General features: G+C 55.8%; 1 protein-coding gene across 1 annotated transcript in view; it reads right to left on the bottom strand.

Moving 5' to 3' along the window:
• Window positions 1-9,835, bottom strand: part of LOC142483197 (CCN family member 1-like) — a 13,590-nt gene extending 3,755 nt beyond the window's left edge. The window contains exons 1-5 of the mRNA XM_075583264.1: window positions 9,711-9,835; window positions 7,913-8,117; window positions 6,633-6,812; window positions 4,779-4,949; window positions 144-322 (exon numbers count right to left, since the gene is read on the bottom strand). Of these exons, the coding sequence (XP_075439379.1) occupies window positions 144-322; window positions 4,779-4,949; window positions 6,633-6,812; window positions 7,913-8,117; window positions 9,711-9,776 (801 nt within the window). The 5' untranslated portion in view covers window positions 9,777-9,835. The remainder of the gene's footprint in view (window positions 1-143; window positions 323-4,778; window positions 4,950-6,632; window positions 6,813-7,912; window positions 8,118-9,710) is intronic.
• Window positions 9,836-24,235: the final 14,400 nt, after the last annotated feature.

Raw genomic sequence — 24,235 nt, 5'->3', positions numbered from 1 at the left:
CCCTCCCCCCCCTTTATCCCCTCCCCCCTTTTATCCCTCCCACCCCTGTTATCCCCTCCCCCCTGTTACCCCCCGCCCCCCTTTATCCCCTCCCCCTTTATCCCCTCCCCCCTGTTGCCCCCCGCCCCCTTCTCCCCCCTCACCGTGTAGTTGGCAGCGCTGTGCTCCCCCCGCAGGGCCTGACCATGCACAGCCTCCTCTCCGCTCTCGGGGTGCAGCTCCCCCCGCTCGTAACTTATCCTCACAGAGTTCCCGAAACCGCAGGAGCGCGAGCAGGGGGTCCAGTCAGTGGGGGGCGCACTGCAGGGGGGCGAGGTGGGCTCTGTGGACAAAAAGGCAAACACTGCAGCCACCTCTGCTATTCCTGCGCATCCACACACACACAGCTCTGTCACTGCACCTCCATCCTGCCCTGCAGCCCTCTCTGCTATTCCTGTACTGACCCCCCCCACACACACACAGCTCTGTCACTGCACCTCCATCCTGCCCTGCAGCCCTCTCTGCTATTCCTGTACTGACCCCCCACACACACACACAGCTCTGTCACTGCACCTCCACCCTGCCCTGCAGCCCTCTCTGCTATTCCTGTACTGACCCCCCACACACACACACAGCTCTGTCACTGCACCTCCATCCTGCCCTGCAGCCCTCTCTGCTATTCCTGTACTGACCCCCCCCACACACACACAGCTCTGTCTGCACCTCCATCCTGCCCTGCAGCCCTCTCTGCTATTCCTGTACTGACCCCCCCACACACACACAGCTCTGTCACTGCACCTCCATCCTGCCCTGCAGCCCTCTCTGCTATTCCTGTACTGACCCCCCCCACAACACACAGCTCTGTCACTGCACCTCCATCCTGCCCTGCAGCCCTCTCTGCTATTCCTGTACTGACCCCCCCCACACACACACAGCTCTGTCACTGCACCTCCATCCTGCCTGCAGCCCTCTCTGCTATTCCTGTACTGACCCCCCCAACACACACACAGCTCTGTCACTGCACCTCCATCCTGCCCTGCAGCCCTCTCTGCTATTCCTGTACTGACCCCCCCCCAACACACACACACAGCTCTGTCACTGCACCTCCATCCTGCCCTGCAGCCCTCTCTGCTATTCCTGTACTGACCCCCCCCAACACACAGAGCTCTGTCACTGCACCTCCATCCTGCCCTGCAGCCCTCTCTGCTATTCTGTACTGACCCCCCCCCCCCCACACACACACAGCTCTGTCACTGCACCTCCATCCTGCCCTGCAGCCCTCTCTGCTATTCCTGTACTGACCCCCACACCACACACACAGCTCTGTCACTGCACCTCCATCCTGCCCTGCAGCCCTCTCTGCTATTCCTGTACTGACCCCCCACCAACACACACACAGCTCTGTCACTGCACCTCCATCCTGCCCTGCAGCCCTCTCTGCTATTCTGTACTGACCCCCCCCAACACACACACAGCTCTATCACTGCACCTCCATCCTGCCCTGCAGCCCTCTCTGCTATTCCTGTACTGACCCCCCCAACACACACACACAGCTCTGTCACTGCACCTCCATCCTGCCCTGCAGCCCTCTCTGCTATTCCTGTACTGACCCCCCCCCAACACACAGAGCTCTGTCACTGCACCTCCATCCTGCCCTGCAGCCCCCTCTGCTATTCCTGTACTGACCCCCCCCCCACACACACACAGCTCTGTCACTGCACCTCCATCCTGCCCTGCAGCCCTCTCTGCTATTCCTGTACTGCCCCCCCACACACACACACGCAGCTCTGTCACTGCACCTCCATCCTGCCCTGCAGCCCTCTCTGCTATTCCTGTACTGACCCCCCCACACACACACACAGCTCTGTCACTGCACCTCCATCCTGCCCTGCAGCTCTCTCTACTATTCCTGTACTGACCCCACACCCCCCCACACACACACAGCTCTATCACTGCACCTCCATCCTGCCCTGCAGCCCTCTCTGCTATTCCTGTACTGACCTCCCCCACACACACACAGCTCTGTCACTGCACCTCCATCCTGCCCTGCAGCCCTCTCTGCTATTCCTGTACTGCCACACACACACACACACACACACACACACACACACACACACACACACACACACACACACACACACACACACACACACAGCTCTGTCACTGCACCTCCATCCTGCCCTGCAGCCCTCTCTGCTATTCCTGTACTGACCCCCCACCAACACACACACAGCTCTGTCACTGCACCTCCATCCTGCCCTGCAGCCCTCTCTGCTATTCCTGTACTGACCCCCCCCAACACACACACAGCTCTGTCACTCCACCTCCATCCTGCCCTGCAGCCCTCTCTGCTATTCCTGTACTGACCCCCCCCAACACACACACACAGCTCTGTCACTGCACCTCCATCCTGCCCTGCAGCTCTCTCTGCTATTCCTGTACTGACCCCACACCCCCCCCACACACACACAGCTCTATCACTGAACCTCCATCCTGCCCTGCAGCCCTCTCTGCTATTCCTGTACTGACCTCCCCCACACACACACAGCTCTGTCACTGCACCTCCATCCTGCCCTGCAGCCCTCTCTGCTATTCCTGTACTGCCACACACACACACACACACACACACACACACACACACACACACACACACACACACACACACACACAACACACACACACACACACACACACACACACACACACACACACACAGCTCTGTCACTGCACCTCCATCCTGCCCTGCAGCCCTCTCTGCTATTCCTGTACTGACCCCCCACCAACACACACACAGCTCTGTCACCTGCACCTCCATCCTGCCCTGCAGCCCTCTCTGCTATTCCTGTACTGACCCCCCCCAACACACACACAGCTCTGTCACTGCACCTCCATCCTGCCCTGCAGCCCTCTCTGCTATTCCTGTACTGACCCCCCCCAACACACACACACAGCTCTGTCACTGCACCTCCATCCTGCCCTGCAGCCCTCTCTGCTATTCCTGTACTGACCCCCCCCAACACACAGAGCTCTGTCACTGCACCTCCATCCTGCCCTGCAGCCCTCTCTGCTATTCCTGTACTGACCCCCCCCCCCACACACAAACACAGCTCTGTAACTGCACCTCCATCCTGCCCTGCAGCCCTCTCTGCTATTCCTGTACTGACCCCCCCCCCACACACACACAGCTCTGTCACTGCATCTCCATCCTGTCCTGCAGCCCTCTCTGCTATTCCTGTACTGACCCCCCCCCCCCACACACACACACAGCTCTGTCACTGCACCTCCATCCTGCCCTGCAGCCCTCTCTGCTATTCCTGTACTGCCCCCCCCCCCACACACACACACGCAGCTCTGTCACTGCACCTCCATCCTGCCCTGCAGCCCTCTCTGCTATTCCTGTACTGACCCCCCCCACACACACACACAGCTCTGTCACTGCACCTCCATCCTGCCCTGCAGCTCTCTCTGCTATTCCTGTACTGACCCCACACCCCCCCACACACACACAGCTCTATCACTGCACCTCCATCCTGCCCTGCAGCCCTCTCTGCTATTCCTGTACTGACCTCCCCCACACACACACAGCTCTGTCACTGCACCTCCATCCTGCCCTGCAGCCCTCTCTGCTATTCCTGTACTGCCACACACACACACACACACACACTCACACACACACACACACACACACACACACACACACACACACACACACACACACACACACACACACACACACACACACACACACAGCTCTGTCACTGCACCTCCATCCTGCCCTGCAGCCCTCTCTGCTATTCCTGTACTGACCCCCCCCCACACACACACACAGCTCTGTCACTGCACCTCCATCCTGCCCTGCAGCCCTCTCTGCTATTCCTGTACTGACCCCACACCCCCCCCCACACACACAGCTCTATCACTGCACCTCCATCCTGCCCTGCAGCCCTCTCTGCTATTCCTGTACTGCCACACACACACACACACACACACACACACACACACACACACACACACACACACACACACACACACACACACACACACACACACACACACACACACACAGCTCTGTCACTGCACCTCCATCCTGCCCTGCAGCCTCTCTGCTATTCCTGTACTGACCCCCCCCACACACAGCTCTGTCACTGCACCTCCATCCTGCCCTGCAGCCCTCTCTGCTATTCCTGTACTGACCCCACACACACACACAGCTCTGTCACTGCGCCTCCACCCTGCCCTGCAGCCCTCTCTGCTATTCTGTACTGACCCCCCCCCCCCACACACACACAGCTCTGTCACTGCACCTCCATCCTGCCCTGCAGCCCTCTCTAATATTCATGTACTGACCCCTCCCACACACACACAGCTCTGTCACTGCACCTCCATCCTGCCCTGCAGCCCTCTCTGCTATTCCTGTACTGACCCCCCCCCCCCCCCCACACACACACAGCTCTGTCACTGCACCTCCATCCTGCCCTGCAGCCCTCTCTAATATTCATGTACTGACCCCTCCCACACACACACAGCTCTGTCACTGCACCTCCATCCTGCCCTGCAGCCCTCTCTGCTATTCCTGTACTGCCCCCCCCACACACACACAGCTCTGTCACTGCACCTCCATCCTGCCCTGCAGCCCTCTCTGCTATTCCTGTACTGACCCCCCCCCCCACACACACACAGCTATGTCACTGCACCTCCACCCTGCCCTGCAGACCTCTCTGCTATTCCTGTACTGACCCCCCCCCCCCACAACACACACACACACACACACACACACACACACAGCTCTGTCACTGCACCTCTTCCAGGGTGATCTCTGCCACTCCCCCTTCTTGCCCCCAAGTCCTTAGTAAGGGGGTTCATTTCTCCCTCCGGACTGGGGTAGATATCGTCGCTCTGGGGTTTCAGCCAGTTCAGGAACCTGTTTGACCCCTCCACGCACCTCCACTGCTTACAGCACTGTCCCGGGACTTGAGAAGGGGCAGAAAGCAGGAGGACAGGGGTAGATAGCCGGGGGTTATAATCTGCTAGCCACCCTGGGTCCCATACCCCACCATGCCCCCTTCTTACATTGGGTTAATGGGCTAATAAAACCTGGGATTACCATATCTTCAATCAGTAGCCACCGTCTCCACACTGGTAGCCACCGTCTCCAAACTGGTAGCCACCTTCACAGATATGGTCGCCCACCTCTAAAATGTGGTAGCCACAGTGCTGTCTTACTTACATCGAAAACTGCAGAGCCAGTACAACCAGCCTCACACTGCTGAGACCCATTAAGGTCGAAACAGTCTGTCTGTGAGTGGTTTGACTGGCTTTGCATCTACTCCCAGGCTGTGCTTAAAAGCTGTGTGAGCAGCAGAGCATTCACTTATAAGGGTTCCATGTAAAAAATGGATTTCAGGCCAAGGTGACACATTGTGTGCTCATTTGCATGTCATTTCCCAGAATCCCTTGCTGCAGTGTGCTGGGGGATAATGGTGAAAGGCAGGGGGTGCAGACCTGCCTGCGATGCCTGAATGGGACTTGTATTTGCTGTACGCTACAGTATACAGTGGAGGGTTTCTGTCACTTGCTTTTCCCACCATAATGTATATAATGTGTGGATGAAACCTATCCCAGCGTCGCCCTAATGAGACCCAAATGATTGAAAGAGCTGTCTGTGAGTGGGTCTACTGGCTCTGCACTTTAAACCTAGGCTGTGAAAGACAGTGTGCTCATTTGCCTGTTGTTTCCCAGAATCCCATGCTGCAGTGGAAGTGCTGTGTGCTGGAGGATAATGGTGAAAGGCAGGGTGCATGTCATTTCCCAGAATCCCTTGCTGCAGTGGGAGCACTGTATGCTGGGGGATAATGGGTGAAAGGCAGGGCTGCATGTCATTTCCCAGAATCCCTTGCTGCAGTGGGAGCACCGTATGCTGGGAGATAATGGGGAAGGGCAGGGGTGCAGACCTGTCCTTAGCTGTCAATGTGCTCACACGGGATATTTTCAGTTGCCTTAACTTGGTAGCCCGCTCGTTAAAAAATCGGTGCCCGGGTGTGAACACGCGGTGAACCTGCTAGCCGTACCCTTACTCACAATCTGTAGCCTTTTATTTAACTTGGTAGCCGCCTTATTAAAGTCGGTAGCCAACCCCCCCCCCCCCTCCCCTCCAGCCATTTGGCGGTTCTACCCTCAGCAAATCGGTAGCCAGAGATTGGTAGCCGATTCGGGAAAACTGGTTGCCCGCTTCTTCAACGCGGTAACCAGATTCAACTCGGTGACAGCCCAATTGAAGACGCAAGCCCCCTTCATCTCAAACCAGGGCTGTTAACAGGTGGCTTTTTCAATCTGGTAGCCACGTGGTGAATCTGGTAGCCCACCCTCGAAAATAACCCAGTAGACAACGCTTTAAATTGAAAGGTGGCCTCTTACACGTGGCAGTCAGCGTCCCGAATATAGGTAACCCGCCTTTATTTTTGTTTGTTTTTTAACCTGGTAGCCATTTCTTAGATTTGGTAGCCCACTTTCGGAAATGGGTAGCCAACATTCCACGTTGGGATGGCCGTCTCTTAAAACTAGTAGCCGGCCTCTAGGGGGCTCCTTATTCCTGCAAACAGGCTGTTAAATGTGGTAGCCCGCCCTCAAAACTCGGTAGCCGAATATCTTCTCACCATTCACCAGGCGCATGTCCCGGCAGCCGGACGACAGGGGGGGCGGGTGGCGGGGGCAGTAGGGCACGCACCGGATGCTTCCGTTTCTGCACCGGCACCGGCTGTCACACTCCTGCCGGAAACTCTGGCCGTGCAAAATCTCGCTGCCGTTCAGGAAGCACGAGAGACGCTCACGGAGGCCTGCCGGGGAGGGAGAGGGAGCGGCGTGAGTGAGTGAGTGCGGGGGGAGGGAAGAAGTGAGGGGAGTGAGTGAGGGTGGAGGGGGGGGATGAAGGGGAGAGAGGGAGGGAAATGAAGAAGGGGTAGAGGAGAGAGGGAAGAAAATGAGGAGGGGGTTGGGAGAGATGAGGGGAGAAGGGGAGGGAGGAAAATGAAGGGGGTTGGGGAGAGAGGCGTAGGGTGAGAGGAAGGGGAAGGGGGAAAGATGGAGGGGGGAGTGGAAGTGGAGAGGGGGAGAGAAGGTGAGGGAGAGAGGGGAACAAAGAGATGAGGAGGGGGGGTTAGAAGGGAAAAGATGGAGGAATGAAGAAGGACGAGGAGGTAAGCGGAGAGAAAGGGGGAGACGTGAATACCTGTGCCATAAGGCAGAGCGTGCGAGAAGAGCAGAGCGTGCGAGGAGAAGGGCATGGGAGAAGGAGGGCAGAGTGTGCGAGGAATGGATAAATTAAACTGTGAGGGATAAGGCAAGTGTGAGAATGTAAAAAAATCTTACAAGTGTGCGAGGGATCAAATGAGTGCGGAAGCGATAAACTAAGCGTGCAAGGGATTAATCAGTGGAAGAGATAAAAAAAACGTGTATACCAATCAAACAATCATTCATGGGACAAAAAAGCGTGTAAGGGATAAGTCTAGTGTGCAAATGATAATGCAGTAGTAAACAAGTGTGCAAGGGATACAACAAGTGCAAGATAATTAAAAACAAGCGTGTGGGTGATAAAGGAAGAGTGCAAGAGGTGAATCACGTGTGCAAGGAGAAACTCAAGTGTGCAAGGTAATAAACAAGTGTGTGAGTGATAATTGAAGTGTGCAAGAGAAAAGGTGTGCAAGATAGTAAAAAGAAGTGTGTGAGGGATAAAGTAAGTGTGCAAGATAGTAAAAGAAGTGTGCGAGGGATAAAGGAAGTGTGTAAGAGGTAAAACAAGTGTGCAAGGGATAAAACCCTTAAGCAGAAGATAAAATGAGTGTGCAGGATAGGATAAACGTGCAAGGAAAAAATTAAATGTGCAAGGGGTTAGATAAGAGGGCACCCATAAAATAAGGGTGTAAATCCTGACACAGACCCTTGCACACTCCGTGCTTCGCCTCTGGATCCCGCCGGTAGTCGCAGGTCAAATTCTGTGTGGGGTCACAAGGTCTGAATCCATCGCACGGAGAGTCCAGCTTTTGCATGCACACCTCACACCCACATCCGCAGGGGTCCAGGGTCTTGGGTGTGTCAGGGGGACACGTGGCGGGTACGGGGCATTCACACGACTGGGGGCATCCCTGAGGAAGAGAGAGAGAGAGGATTCACGGATCCCACTTCTACCACCATCTCAAAAACAGCCTAACTCTGGAACATAATCAGATCCCACTTCTTACACCATCCTATAAATATCATATATAGAGAGCAGAGTTATGACAGAAAAGAGACCGTCCTGAGCTGTGAGAGAGCTGAGATAAGGGAAGAAAAGGGACAGTCCTGAGAAGAGAGAGCAGAGCTGAGATATAAGGACACAAAAGAGACAGCCCTGAGAAGAGAGCAGAGATATGGACAGAAAAGAGACAGCCCGAAAGCGGAGAGAGAGGAGAGCTGAGATATAAGGACAGAAAAGAGACAGTCCTGAGCAGAGAGAGTGAGAGCTGAGATATACCCAAACCAAGGAGACAGTCTTGAGCAAATAGAGAGAGATGAACTATAAGGAATGAAAAGAGACGGTCCTGAGCAGAGAGTGACAGAGAGCTGAGCTATAAGGACAGAAATGAGACAGCCCTGAGCAGAAAGAGAATGAACAGCTGAGATATAAGGACAGAAAAGAGACAGTCCTGAGAATAGAGAGAGCTAAGATATGACAGACAAGGGAGCTCTGAGCAGAGAGAGCAGAGCTGAGATATAAGGAAAGAAAAGAGACTGCATTGAGAAGAGAGTGAGAGAGAGTTGAGGTATAAAACAGAAAACAGACAACTCTCAGCAGAGATAGAGAGGCGCTGAGATATAAGGACAGAAAAGAGACAGTCCTAAGAAGAGAGAGTGAGAGCTCAGATATAAGGACAGAAAATAGACAGTTGTGAGCAGAGGGAGAGAGTAGATATTAGGACAGAAAAGAGACAGTCCTGAGGAGATAGAGCTGAGATATAAGGAGAGAAAATAGACAGTCCTGAGCAAAGAGTGAGAGAAGAGGTATATGGACAGAAAAGAGACAGCCCTGAGCAGAGAGAGCAGAGAGATTAGGAAGAAAAGAGACAGTCCTGAGCAAAGCTGAGATATGGACAGTAAAGCGACTGTCCTGAGCAGAGAGAGAGAGCAGAGATATACAGTAAGGAAAGAAAAGACAGCATTAAGAAGAGAGGAGAGCTGAAATATAAGGACAGGAAAGAGACAGCCATGAGAAGAGATCGAGAGAGAGTTGAGATATAAGGACATAAAGAGACAGTTCTGAGAAGAGAGAGAGCAGAGATATAAGGAGATAAAGAGACAGTCCTGAGAAGTGAGCGAGCAGAGCGGAGATATAAGGACATAAAGAGACAGTCATGAACAGATAGAGCAGAGCTGATATAAGGACAGAAAAGAGACCGTTCTGAGAAGACACAGAGCAGAGATACTGTATAAGGACAGAAAGAGACAGTCCTGAGAAGAAAGCAAGAGAGTTGAGATATAAAGACATAAAGAGACAGCCCTGAAAAGATATAGAGAGAGAGCAGAGATATAAGGACAGAAAGAGACAGTCCTGAGAAGAGAGCGAGAGAGTTGAGATATAAGTACATAAAGAGACAGTCCTGAACAGATAGAGAGATCAGAGCTGAGATATAAGGACAGAAAAGAGACAGCCCTGAGAAAAGAGACAGCCCTGAGAAAAGAGACAGCCACATTCCCTTCACCTGCTTCTCTGCCAAGGCAAACGGCACGATTAATAGGAATAAGCATAGAACATTATAGGAATACATTTTCCCCTATAAGAAACCCCACACATCCTGGGGAACCCGCGTAAGAGGCTCCCTGTATATAAAGCCTCAGGAGGAGACATGTGATTGGCTGGAGGATGTTAGGGTTAATTCTAAAATTACGAGAGGGGGGGGGCGGTTATAATTTTAATAATGCCATAAATAAGAATAGGATGTCTGGAGACTGAGATAATAATTCTTATAAGGGGGGGGTGGGGGGGAGGGTTGTTCTTACAACAGCCGTTCCTCCCATAGGAAGGGGCACATCTGGGCTCTGAGGAGGTGTTCTTATAAGGGGGGTGTTCTTATAACAGGGGTTCCCCCCCATAGGAAGGGGCTCGTCAGGCTGTGAGGAGATGTTCTTATAACGGAGTCCCCATAGGAAGGGGCACATCTGCGCTCTGAGGAGGTGTTCTTATAAGGGGGGTGTTCTTATAACAGGGGTTTCCCCCATAGGAAGGGGCACGTCAGGGCTGTGAGGAGATGTTCTTATAAGGGGGGTGTTCTTATAACGGGATCCCCCATAGGAAGGGGCACGTCAGGCTGTGAGGAGGTGTTCTTATAAGGGGGGTGTTCTTATAACAGGGGATCACCCCATAGGAAGGGACACGTCAGGCTGTGAGGAGATGTTCTTATAAGGGGGGTGTTCTTATAACAGGGGATCCCCCCATAGGAAGGGGCACGTCAGGCTGTGAGGAGATGTTCTTTTAAGGGGGGTGTTCTTATAACAGGGGTTCCCCCCATAGGAAGGGGCACGTCAGGGTTCTGAGGAGATGTTCTTATATGGGGTGTGTTCTTATAACAGGGGATCCCCCCTAGGAAGGGGCACGTCAGGGTTCTGAGGAGATGTTCTTATAAGGGGGATGTTCTTATAACAGGGGTTCCTCCCATAGGAAGGGGCACGTCAGGGCTGTGAGGGGATGTTCTTATAAGGGGGTGTTATTATAACGGGTTCCCCCATAGGAAGGGGCACATCTGGGCTCTGAGGAGGTGTTCTTATAGGGGGGTATTCTTATAATAGGGGATCCCCCCCGTAGGAAGGGGCATGTCAGGGCTGTGAGGAGGTGTTCTTATAAGGGGGGTGTTCTTATAACAGGGGATCCCCCCATAGGAAGGGGCACATCAGGGCTGTGAGGAGATGTTCTTATAAGGGGGGTGCTCTTATAACAGGGGATCCCCCCATAGGAAGGGGCACATCTGGGCTCTGGGGAGATGTTCTTATAAGGGGGGTGTTCTTATAACGGGGTCCCCATAGGAAGGGGCACATCTGGGTTCTGAGGAGGTGTTCTTATAAGGGGGGTGTTCTTATAACAGGGGATCCCCCCATAGGAAGGGGCACGTCAGGGCTGTGAGGAGATGTTCTTATAAGAGGGGAGTTCTTATAACAGGTGATCCCCCCATAGGAAGGGGCACGTCAGGCTGTGAGGAGATGTTCTTATAAGGAGGGTGTTCTTATAACAGGGGTTCCCCCCATAGGAAGGGGCACATCAGGCTGTGAGGAGATGTTCTTATAAGGGGGGTGTTCTTATAACAGGGGTTCCCCCCATAGGAAGGGGCACGTCAGGGCTGTGAGATGTTCTTATAAGAGGGGAGTTCTTATAACAGGGGATCCCCCCATAGGAAGGGGCACGTCAGGCTGTGAGGAGATGTTCTTATAAGGGGGGTGTTCTTATAACAGGGGATCCCCCATAGGAAGGGGCACGTCAGGCTGTGAGGAGATGTTCTTATAAGGGGGGTGTTCTTATAACAGGGGTTCCCCCATAGGAAGGGGCACGTCAGGGCTGTGAGGAGATGTTCTTATAAGGGGGGTGTACTTACGTAACCCCTCTTATTCTGCCTCAGACTGACACCTGCTGCTGATGCGGGGGTCTGAGTCCGCCTGTTCTAGGTGACGGTCACACGTGGCGATAGCTCAGACCGGGGGTCGGCGTGCTGTTTCGCAGGGGGCCTATTACCTGATCCGGCACCGCAGCTCCTCCTGGTCGCGGCACCATGAGGAGGGACCCCCGCAGGAGGAGAAGCCCCCCCCCCCGTGATCTCCCCCCGACAATCAGTATCATCGCTGTGGGGAAGAGCGCCGGGGGCCTCTGTGACTTTGGGGCTCGATGCAGCGGCGCCGATGGAACCGCCATCACGCCGGCACTGGGTCAGCCAACAGGAGACAGACTACCGCAACGTTGATAGTATAACTGTACTGATGAAATAGTTATCAATGGACACTCTGGTGACCTTGTGAGCCTTAACAGATGGCGGGTCACTGAGTATCGGGGCCCTTGTGATGGTGGCGAGACATCGTTGGAGCTCCTGAATAGGTATAACAGGCCTCGTACTTCTCAGATGATCCACTGGGCAAGATTCGCTGTTCTCCCTTCAGTCAGCGCCCGCTCTCTCCGGCTGGAAGTAGACTGGTCACTCGCAATCAGTCCTGAGACCTCTCGGGCTGGTGCAGAACTCCCTCACTCGTGCTCTGCCAGCCACTCTTCAAAGGGTCCTCTCCCCTTAGTCCCTCCTCTCTCACCGCCTTTGTGATTGGCTGATCCCATGTCCATCGTGAGTCACATGCCCGGTGCACGATGGAGAGGAAGGAGTCTGACAGGGGGCACGGGTTATTTTCAACGTTGCTTACTGTTGTACCCAACAGGAATTCCTTATCTATAAACCCCACAAACATAAGACCTTAAAAAGAAAGCGTCATTCACCATATAAATAGTGGGAAGGATGTGTGTGCTCTGCAGAGATATCAGTTCTTCTATATCCAGATACACAACTTTATATACAGAGATACATAGAAAAGTGTGTGTGTGTGTGTGTGTGTGTTTAGTTATAGTGGGTAAAAAAAGTGACAAAAACCCTCCACAGCAAAGCATATAGTAAATGGAAATACAACTGTATGCTCATTTGAATGTCTTAGACAGGTCTGCTACCCCCGCCTTTCCCATCATCACCCAGCACACAGCACTTCCACTGCAGCAAGGGATTCTGGGAAATGACATGCAGCCCCGCCTTTCCCATCATCACCCAGCACACAGTGCTCCCACTGCAGAAAGGGATTCTGGGAAATGACATGCAGCCCTGCCTTTCACCATTATCCCCCAGCACACAGCGCTCCCACTGCAGCAAGGGATTCTGGGAAATGACATGCAGCCCTGCCTTTCACCATTATCCCCCAGCACACAGCACTTCCACTGCAGCAAGGGATTCTGGGAAATGACATGCAAATGAGCACACAGTGACACCTTTTGCTTCAAAACCATTCAACATGGTCCCCTATAGGCTTAAGCTTGCTGCATGGTCACAGCTTTGAGCACAGCCAGGGTTAAGATGCATAGCCAGAAAACCCTTAACCCTGGCTGGCGCCGACCGCGCTCGTGCTTGAGAGCGGCGACGTCACCAACACTCTAAGTCAATTTTTTTTTGTTTACTCAAGCGCCAAGCTTGAGTGAGCGTGCGTGCCTGCGCACGAGCGCGCACCGCGTGAGCGGGGAATTACACATAAATAGTACAGGAGGTAAAAGCGGCAAGCGCCGCGCGCTCAGCACCAGCGGGGACGCAGCCATAGGCCCCGTTTACGGTGGCGCCGTCCGTGCTGAGGCGCGCTGTTAAAAAAAATCTGTGACCCGTTATTTTGGATTGTTGCTTTCTGAGCGACAGCTTCCGCACGCTCGCTCGCTCGCTCAGCTTTCCGCGACTGCTGATCTGCATTTACAGGGACGCCGTGTCCAGCTGTGCGGGCCATTTTAGCGAGATCGCCGCGCTGCTATCTGGTGATCGCCAGAGAAGGCTTTGGGAACATATTTGCTGCCCTGTTGCAACGTAGAATGGTACTGAGTACTGTGCAGTACGTTCTGTATTTGCCATTGCTGCAGTTCCAGCCAGGTTTTTCGCTCTGTATATTTTGTAGCTGCCTGTTCGCATTTATATCCACGAGAAGGCTGTGGGAACATGTTTGTTACCCTGTTGCAGTGTAGAATGATGCTGTGTACCCTCTGTACGTGCCGTACTTATCATTGCTGCAGTTCCCTGCGGGTTGTTGCTCTGCACATTTTGCCGCTGACCTGTATGCATTCACATTCTGACCGCCCCACTTCACCGCAGCGTACTATCCCCAAGCTAGCCGGCTTCACTGGTTGGGTGGGGGACATGTTTTCTGTTCCCTCCCCCAGCACTGGGATAGCCTTGTGGTTCCGCCAGCACCGGGATATCCGCGTGGTTCCCCCAGCACCGGGATATCCGCGTGGTTCCCCCAGCACCGGGATATCCGTGTGGTTCCCCCAGCACCGGGATATCCGCGTGGTTCCCCCAGCACCGGGATATCCGCGTGGTTCCCCCAGCACCGGGATATCCGTGTGGTTCCCCCAGCACCGGGATAGCCGTGTGATTCCCCCAGCACCGGGATAGCCATGTGGTTTGCCCAGCACCGGGATAGCGGTTTGGTTCCCCCAGCAACGGGATAGCCGTGTGGTTCCCCCAGCACCGGGATAGCCGCGTGGTTCCCCCAGCACCGGGATAGCTGTGTGGTTCCCCCAGCACCGGGAGAGCCGTGTTGTTCCCCCAGCCCCGGGATAGCCGTGTGGTTCCCCCAGCTCCGGGATATCCGTGTGGTTCCCCCAGCACCGGGATATCCGTGTGGTTCCCCCAGCACCGGGATATCCGTGTGGTTCCCCCAGCACCGGGATAGCCGTGTGGTTCCCCCAGCACCGGGATATCCATGTGGTTCCCCCAGCACCGGGATAGCCGTGTGGTTCCCCCAGCACCGGGATAGCCGTGTGGTTCCCACAGCACCGGGAGAGCCGTGTAGTTCCCCCAGCACCGGGATAGCCGTGTGGTTTCCCCAGCACCAGGAGAGCCGTGTGGTTCCCCAGCACCGGGATAGCCATGTAGTTCCCCCAGCACCGAGATAGCCATGTGGTTCCCCCAGCACCGGGATAGCCGCGTAGTTCCCCCAGCACCGGGAGAGCCGTGTGGTTCCCCCAGCACCGGGACAGCCGTGTGGTTCCCCCAGCACCGGGATAGCCGTTTGGTTCCCCCAGCACCGGGATATCCGTGTGGTTCCCCCAGCCCCGAGAGAGCCGTGTGGTTCCCCCAGCACCGGGATAGCCGCGTGGTTCCCCCAGCACCGGGATAGCCATGTGGTTCCCCCAGCACCGGGATATCCGTGTGGTTCCCCCAGCACCGGGAGAGCCGTGTGGTTCCCCCAGCACCGGGAGAGCCGTGTGGTTCCCCCAGCACCGGGAGAGCCGTGTGGTTCCCCCAGCACCGGGATATCCGTGTGGTTCCCCCAGCCCCGAGAGAGCCGTGTGGTTCCCCCAGCACCGGGATAGCCGCGTGGTTCCCCCAGCACCGGGATAGCCGTGTGGTTCCCCCAGCACCGGGATATCCGTGTGGTTCCCCCAGCACCGGGAGAGCCGTGTGGTTCCCCCAGCACCGGGAGAGCCGTGTGGTTCCCCCAGCACCGGGAGAGCCGTGTGGTTCCCCCAGCACCGGGAGAGCCGTGTGGTTCCCCCAGCACCGGGAGAGCCGTGTGGTTCCCCCAGCACCGGGAGAGCCATGTGGTTCCCCCAGCACTGGGAGAGCCGTGTGATACCCCCAGCCCCGGGATAGCCGTGTGGTTCCCCCAGCCCTGGCATAGCCGTGTGGTTCTCCCAGCCCTGGCATAGCCATGTGGTTCCCCCAGCCCCGGGAGAGCCGTGTGGTTCCCCCAGCCCTGGCATAGCCGTGTGGTTCCCCCAGCACGGGGATAGCCGTGTGGTTTCCCCAGCCCTGGGATAGCCGTGTGGTTCCTCCAGCACCGGGATAGCCGTGTGGTTCCCCCAGCACCGGGATAGCCGTGTGGTTCCCCCAGCACTGGGATAGCCGTGTGGTTCCCCCAGCACCGGGAGAGCCGTGTGGTTCCCCCAGCACCGGGAGAGCCGTGTGGTTCCCCCAGCACCGGGAGAGCCGTGTGGTTCCCCCAGCACCGGGAGAGCCATGTGGTTTCCCCCAGCACTTGGAGAGCCGTGTGGTTCCCCCAGCACCGGGATAGCCGTGTGGTTCCCCCAGCCCCGGGAGAGAAGTGTGGTTCCCCCAGCACCGGGATAGCCGCGTGGTTCCCCCAGCACCGGGAGAGCCGTGTGGTTCCCCCAGCACCGGGAGAGCCGTGTGGTTCCCCCAGCACCGGTATAGCCGTTTGGTTCCCCCAGCACCGGGATATCCGTGTGGTTCCCCAGCACCGGGATAGCCGTGTGGTTCCCCCAGCACCGGGATAGCCATGTGGTTCCCCCAGCACCGGGATAGCCCTGTGGTTCCCCCAGCACCGGGATAGCCCTGTGGTTCCCCCAGCACCGGGATAGCCGTGTGGTTCCCCCAGCACCGGGATAGCCGTGTGGTTCCCCCAGCACCGGGAGAGCCGTGTGGTTCCCCCAGCACCGGGAGAGCCATGTGGTTCCCCCAGCACCGGGAGAGCCGTGTGGTTCCCCCAGCACCGGGAGAGCCATGTGGTTCCCCCAGCACCGGGAGAGCCGTGTGGTTCCCCCAGCACCGGGAGAGCCATGTGGTTTCCCCCAGCACTTGGAGAGCCGTGTGGTTCCCCCAGCACCGGGATAGCCGTGTGGTTCCCCCAGCCCCGGGAGAGAAGTGTGGTTCCCCCAGCACCGGGATAGCCGCGTGGTTCCCCCAGCACCGGGAGAGCCGTGTGGTTCCCCCAGCCCTGGCATAGCCGTGTGGTTCCCCCAGCACGGGGATAGCCGTGTGGTTTCCCCAGCCCTGGGATAGCCGTGTGGTTCCTCCAGCACCGGGATAGCCGTGTGGTTCCCCCAGCACCGGGATAGCCGTGTGGTTCCCCCAGCACCGGGAGAGCCGTGTGGTTCCCCCAGCACCGGGAGAGCCGTGTGGTTCCCCCAGCACCGGGAGAGCCGTGTGGTTCCCCCAGCACCGGGAGAGCCATGTGGTTTCCCCCAGCACTTGGAGAGCCGTGTGGTTCCCCCAGCACCGGGATAGCCGTGTGGTTCCCCCAGCCCCGGGAGAGAAGTGTGGTTCCCCCAGCACCGGGATAGCCGCGTGGTTCCCCCAGCACCGGGAGAGCCGTGTGGTTCCCCCAGCACCGGGAGAGCCGTGTGGTTCCCCCAGCACCGGTATAGCCGTGTGGTTCCCCCAGCCCCGGGATATCCGTGTGGTTCCCCAGCACCGGGATAGCCGTGTGGTTCCCCCAGCACCGGGATAGCCATGTGGTTCCCCCAGCACCGGGATAGCCCTGTGGTTCCCCCAGCACCGGGATAGCCCTGTGGTTCCCCCAGCACCGGGATAGCCGTGTGGTTCCCCCAGCACCGGGATAGCCGTGTGGTTCCCCCAGCACCGGGAGAGCCGTGTGGTTCCCCCAGCACCGGGAGAGCTATGTGGTTCCCCCAGCACCGGGAGAGCCGTGTGGTTCCCCCAGCACCGGGAGAGCCATGTGGTTCCCCCAGCACCGGGAGAGCCGTGTGGTTCCCCCAGCACCGGGAGAGCCATGTGGTTTCCCCCAGCACTTGGAGAGCCGTGTGGTTCCCCCAGCACCGGGATAGCCGTGTGGTTCCCCCAGCCCCGGGAGAGAAGTGTGGTTCCCCCAGCACCGGGATAGCCGCGTGGTTCCCCCAGCACCGGGAGAGCCGTGTGGTTCCCCCAGCACCGGGAGAGCCGTGTGGTTCCCCCAGCACCGGTATAGCCGTGTGGTTCCCCCAGCACCGGGATATCCGTGTGGTTCCCCAGCACCGGGATAGCCGTGTGATTCCCCCAGCACCGGGATAGCCATGTGGTTCCCCCAGCACCGGGATAGCCCTGTGGTTCCCCCAGCACCGGGATAGCCCTGTGGTTCCCCCAGCACCGGGATAGCCGTGTGGTTCCCCCAGCACCGGGATAGCCGTGTGGTTCCCCCAGCACCGGGAGAGCCGTGTGGTTCCCCCAGCACCGGGAGAGCCATGTGGTTCCCCCAGCACCGGGAGAGCCGTGTGGTTCCCCCAGCACCGGGAGAGCCATGTGGTTCCCCCAGCACCGGGAGAGCCGTGTGGTTCCCCCAGCACCGGAATAGCCATGTGGTTCCCCCAGCACCGGGATAGCCGTGTGGTTCCCCCAGCACCGGGATATCCGTGTGGTTCCCCAGCACCGGGATAGCCGTGTGGTTCCCCCAGCACCGGGATAGCCATGTGGTTCCCCCAGCACCGGGATAGCCCTGTGGTTCCCCCAGCACCGGGATAGCCCTGTGGTTCCCCCAGCACTGGGATAGCCCTGTGGTTCCCCCAGCACCGGGATAGCAGGGGTATATAAAATGGGATCCTTTATTGGTGCAGCCGCTGCAGTTCTTGTTACAGCGGACGCATGATGTTAATAGCAGGATCCAGGTCTTAGACTGGCCCTAGGCCACACTGGTAGGCTGGAGGCCCGGCCAGGTGCCTCAACTCTTCCCCAGCCCATAACGGGGCTGGAGGCGTAGGTCTCTACCCTCTGAAGGCTGAACCTGGACTGACTAACTTTACATGCTTCCTCCCTAAGGCACAGGAGGGGGAGGGCACTAGGTCTGCACCATTATTGGCTGTACACAGAGCCAATTCCCTTCCACACCCTGTCACTCAGAGAGGCTGCTGGAGGAGGGGAAAACCCAAGATGGCAGTCTGTTATAGCCTCCATCTATCAGGGCTTACATAAACGGGGGGCAGTAGAATAGCCAAACATACCATGGCTACATATATATATATATATATATATATATAAATATAGAGCCTGGGTCCCCCATTTGTCCGGCAGCGGAGGCTGGGGAGAGTGAGGGGAGGTGCACAGTTGCGTCTGGAGGGGTGTGCGGGGGCGCTGCGGCTGATGAAGGGGCGACCGGGTCGCCGGAGGTTCCCGGCGGCTCCATTCACAGGGCAGCCGCCATCTTGTAGAGTCCGCGCATGCACGAGATGGTGCGCGTGCGCAGAAGTAAGTCCCGGCGGCCATTACCTGGATCGCGCACGTGCAGTGCCGGCGGCCATGTTTGTACTCCCGACGCACGCGCAGTAGCACCCGAGGTAGCGGTGGCCATATTGCCACACCTCGCGCATGCGCAGAGCACCGGATTGCAGCGGCGATCTTGCCTAGGGACTCTGCAGGAGAACTACACTCCCCCAGAATGCTGTAGGAGAATGATCACGCGGCGTGGCTCAGCTAATAGGGCTGCTACATTAGCTGACAGTAGGACAGTTGGAGACAGTTAGGACAGTTAGGACAGTTGGAGACAGTTAGGACAGTTGGAGACAGTTGGAGACAGTTAGGACAGTTGGAGACAGTTAGGACAGTTGGAGACAGTTAGGACAGTTGGAGACAGTTGGAGACAGTTAGAGTCAGGACAGAGAAAGGAAGGTAGGGTCTGGGTGTCAGCGGCACCCAGACTAGGTCAGAGTAACCCCCTTAGGTCCAAGATAGTCCCCAATCACCTAAACAGATTGTGGCTGCTACAGGGAAACCCCTAGCTAGGGACTTTCCCCATTAGCTGTATACAGGCGGTCCTCGGTTATCCGACGCAATGCGTTACTCAAAATGGCGTCGGATAGCGAAGCGTCGTAAAGCGAAACCCGTTTTCCCATAGGAACACTGTTTAAATCAAACGTTCCGTTCCTGAAGGCATTTTTAATGCTAAAATACACAGAAAATGTTACTCAAGCAATAAGATATGCAGCACACACATAGATTATGATGGAAACATTATATTTATTGATTCCAGAACAGAAAAATAAAACTATAAAAATAAAACTATGCTGTATTCTGTACAGAAATGTACATGAGCAAAAAAAAAACCCATCAGTTATTGGAGGAAGATGATTGGGGGGGGGGGGGGGGGGGGTCTTCAACAGACAACGGACTTTTTGGAGGTGATGTAGGTGCAGTTGAAGGTTTCGGCCTCTTGAAGAACCTCTTCATTGAAGTCTGGTCAGATCCTTTCCTTTTCTGCGTGTAGATCTCTCTATAGCAGCTGATTTGGTTAGACACCCCACGACTGACTGTTGAACTCCGTTCAATGTTAGGGTCATTGTCCTCAAATATGGCCAGTGCGCTATCAATGTGCTTGAATGCCGCAGCCAACATTTTGGTTGACAATGATTTACGTGGCTGTGGCTGTGCCACGTCAGCAGATTGGTGGGCCTCCTCTTCAGCAATTTTTTGCTCCTCTAATTGCATGCTCAACTTCATTGCTCAACTCGTTAGCATGTGAGGCGAGCAACTCCTCAATATCCTCGGTTTCCACCTCCAAGTTGAGATCTCTGGCCATTTGCACAACAGTTTCTGTAACCTCTGCAACAGTCTCTGTAAGGCCTTGGACATCAGACACAAAATCCGGGCACAAATTATGCCAAACTCCATTTAGATTGGATTGTTTCACCTCATTCCATGCCTCTCCGATGTTTCTCACTGCATGGAGAATGTTGTAACCCTTCCAAAATTCTTTTAAGGTTGGACCACCTTCCACATCAGTTGCTCTGATGGCCTGGGCAAATGTTCGCCTAAGATAGTAGGCCTTGAAGGAAGCGATAACTCCCTGGTCCATCGGCTGTATCAGTGAGGTGGTGTTGGGGGGCATGAACACCACCATGACGTTTGGATGATGGTCATCCAGGTACACGGGATGGCCAGGAGCATTGTCCAGGAGCAGCTATGCTTTGAAATCGAGGTTCTGGTTCATGCAATATAATTGCACAGCCGGAATAAATTGATGCTGGAACCAGTCCTCAAAAAGGCTCCCTGTTACCCATGCCTTACGGTTGGACTTCCAAATCACTGGAAGTGTGCTCTTTGCGTAACCCTTGAATGCCCTAGGGTTTGCTGCATGATAAACAAGCAAAGGTTTTAGCCTGAAATCACCTGCAGCATTTGATCCAAGCAGAAGAGTCAGCCTGTCCTTTGCATAGATTTTTCCTCTCTTGCAATGTAGCTTCTACTGGGCACTTTCTTCCAGTAGAGCCCAGTCTCATCAACATTGAACACTTGACGTGCGCAATAGCCACCGTCCTCTATAATTTTGGCCAATGTAACAGGGAAGGTTTTAGCTGCCTCCTCATCCGCACTAGCAGCTTCCCCGGTCACTTTAATGTTATGCAAGTTTGCCCTCTCTTTAAACCGCATAAACCAGCCCTTACTTGCAGTGAACGTTTCCTCAGTGGTCCCTTCTCCATGCTGGTGCTTAATGTCCTCATACAGACTCAAAGCCTTGGCCTGAATTAAGGCTAAACTAATGGGCACATGACGCTGGGATTGATCTTCCAGCCATATGATGAGGAGTTTTTCTACCTCAGCAATATGCCCAGCACGTTGCCTTATTGTCGTACCTTGCATAGGTGCTGAGCCCTTAATCTGTTCCAGGATTCTTGCCTTGTCTTTTATTATAGTCACAATAGTTGTGCGAGGTATATCCAAGGCACGTCCAATTTCTGTGTTCGTCTCTCCTTTCTCAGAGCGCTTTATGATGTTTTGCTTGGTCTCCAAAGTTATAGATTTTCTATTCCTTTTTGGAGTAACAGCACTGTGCTTTTTGCTCTGATCAGCCATGGTTTAGGGCCTAAAATACACCCCCAAACCTTCACACAGACTGTTCAGAATGATCTCCCTAGCCTGCAGCCTTCTGCTTGTTCATTTGTAGCAATTTTTTAAAGCGTCGTAAGAGCGTCGGATAAGCCGTTCGGGCGTCGTAAAACGGGCCATAGGGATGCGTTGGCAAGCGTCGGATAAGCCGTTCGTCGTAAAACGAGGACCGCCTGTATAGTCCGTGTATCGCGCCAGTCACGACGCCACGTTGTGGAGCGGTCTGGGACCAGATCCAGGCGGACTTCATTAAAGACTCTTTTATCGGGGCGCACTCCAGCGGGGAAACCCCTCCAGAGGCAACCGCCGGCGGATCAGCGCGGGTGGAGGATTCGTCCGGGCGCAGCGTGGGAACCACGTGGCGGTTCCACGGACTCAGCGGCTGGCTTGAGCTGGCCTGGGCTGGGACCCGGGAGGTGTTATGTACGTGTGCACCCACGGCCCAACCCACTGTGGGTAGCGCTGCCCCACACACGCTCTTTGGGGAGGGACGGGTCTGCGGACGCTAACGGGGTAAGTGCGCAGACACCCCAGAACTTGGGGGAGGGGGGGGTTTGCCAGGGAGGTGTTACTTTGGTTGTGTGTGTAATTACTGTCTGCATTGGGTTCCTGGGAGGGGCTATCCTTCTGCTTTAGGATCTCTCCCGCGTGGAGGCGCTGTGTACCACGAACGTGATCACCCCAGGCTCCCAGTGGCGGAGTATCGGGCCCCCTGCACGCCACGCAGGTAATGCAGCACAGGAAGTCCCTTAAGTCAGGGAGAAAGAGGGATATATATATATAATTATACGCTCCCCCCCCCCCCCCAGTAATGAAGCGGTTAACATAACAGGACCCTCCCCTAATAGGCAGCAGAAGAGTTAAAGGGAGGGGCAGGTTAATTAATCCAATGAATTAATTACAGCAAAGAGATGAGAGGTAGTGTTCCTGTGTATTAGGTGGGGGTGAGAGGTACGTGTCCCTGTGTATTAGGTGGGGGGGAGAGGTACGTGTGTCTGTGTATTTGGAGGGGGTGAGAGGTACGTGTGTCTGTGTATTAGGTGGGGGGGAGAGGTACGTGTGCCTGTGTATTTGGAGGGGGTGAGAGGTACGTGTGTCTGTGTATTAGGTGGGGGTGAGAGGTACGTGTCCCTGTGTATTAGGTGGGGGTGAGAGGTACGTGTCCCTGTGTATTTGGAGGGGGTGAGAGGTACGTGTCCCTGTGTATTAGGTGGGGGTGAGAGGTACGTGTGTCTGTGTATTAGGTGGGGGTGAGAGGTACGTGTGTCTGTGTATTAGGTGGGGGTGAGAGGTACGTGTGTGTATTAGGAGGGGGCGAGAGATACGTGTGTCTGTGTATTAGGAGGGGGTGAGAGGTACGTGTGTGTATTAGGAGGGGGTGAGAGGTACGTGTGTGTATTAGGAGGGGGGAGAGGTACGTGTGTCTGTGTATTAGGAGGGGGGGAGAGGTACGTGTGTCTGTGTATTAGGAGGGGGTGAGAGGTACGTGTGTCTGTGTATCAGGTGGGGGTGAGAGGTACGTGTGTCTGTGTATTAGGTGGGGGGGAGAGGTACGTGTGTCTGTGTATTAGGTGGGGGGGAGAGGTACGTGTGTCTGTGTAAGGTGGGGGGGACAGAGGTACGTGTGTCTGTGTATTAGGTGGGGGGGACAGAGGTATGTGTGTCTGTATTAGGTGGGGGGGAAGAGGTACGTGTGCCTGTGTATTAGGTGGGGGGGGGGAGAGGTACGTGTGTCTATTAGGTGGGGGTGGGGAGAGGTACGTGTGTCTGTGTATTAGGCGGGGGTGAGAGGTACGTGTGTCTGTGTATTAGGAGGGGGTGAGAGGTACGTGTGTCTGTGTATTAGGAGGGGGTGAGAGGTACATGCCCCCCATCTCTCTGTAGAAGGCGAGCCCCCCTCATGCCTCTGTATTAGGAGCGGGAGACGTACGCCCCCGTCTCTCTGTAGAAGGCGAGCCCCCCTCATGCCTCTGTATTAGGGATGCTGCCTGTGTATTAGGAGGGGGTGAGAGGTACGCGCCCCCCTCATGCCTCTATATTGGGGAGGATGCCTGTGTATTAGGAGGGGGTGAGAGGTACGCGCCCCCCTCATGCCTCTGTATTAGGGAGGATGCCTGTGCATTAGGAGGGGGTGAGAGGTACGCGCCCCCCTCATGCCTCTGTATTAGGGAGGATGCCTGTGTATTAGGAGGGGGTAAGAGGTACGAGCCCCCTCATGCCTCTGCATTAGGGAGGATGCCTGTGTATTAGGAGGGGTGAGAGGTACGCTCCCCCCTCATGCCTCTGTATTGGGGATGATGCCTGTGTATTAGGAGGGGGTGAGAGGTACGCGCCCCCTCATGCCTCTGTATTAGGGAGGATGCCTGTGTATTAGGAGGGAGTGAGAGGTACGCGCCCCCCTCATGCCTCTGTATTAGGGATGCTGCCTGTGTATTAGGAGGGAGTGAGAGGTACGCGCCCCCCTCATGCCTCTGTATTAGGGATGCTGCCTGTGTATTAGGAGGGGGTGAAAGGTACGCGACCCCCTCATGCCTCTGTATTGGGGAGGATGCCTGTGCATTAGGAGGGGGTGAGCGGTATGTGCCCCCCTCATGCCTCTGTATTACGGATGTCTGTGTATTAGGAGGGGGTGAGAGGTACATGTCCCCCCCCCCCGGTGTCTCTGTAGAAGGCGAGCCCCCCTCATGCCTCTGTATTAGGGAGGATGCCTGTGTATTAGGAGGGAGTGAGAGGTACGCGCCCCCCTCATGCCTCTGTATTAGGGATGCTGCCTGTGTATTAGGAGGGGGTGAGAGGTACGCGACCCCCTCATGCCTCTGTATTGGGGAGGATGCCTGTGCATTAGGAGGGGGTGAGCGGTATGTGCCCCCCTCATGCCTCTGTATTACGGATGTCTGTGTATT

This window comes from Ascaphus truei, unplaced genomic scaffold (genome assembly GCF_040206685.1).
Source record: "Ascaphus truei isolate aAscTru1 unplaced genomic scaffold, aAscTru1.hap1 HAP1_SCAFFOLD_306, whole genome shotgun sequence".
Taxonomy (NCBI): domain Eukaryota; kingdom Metazoa; phylum Chordata; class Amphibia; order Anura; family Ascaphidae; genus Ascaphus; species Ascaphus truei.
This window is presented reverse-complemented; position numbering and strand designations above follow the sequence as displayed.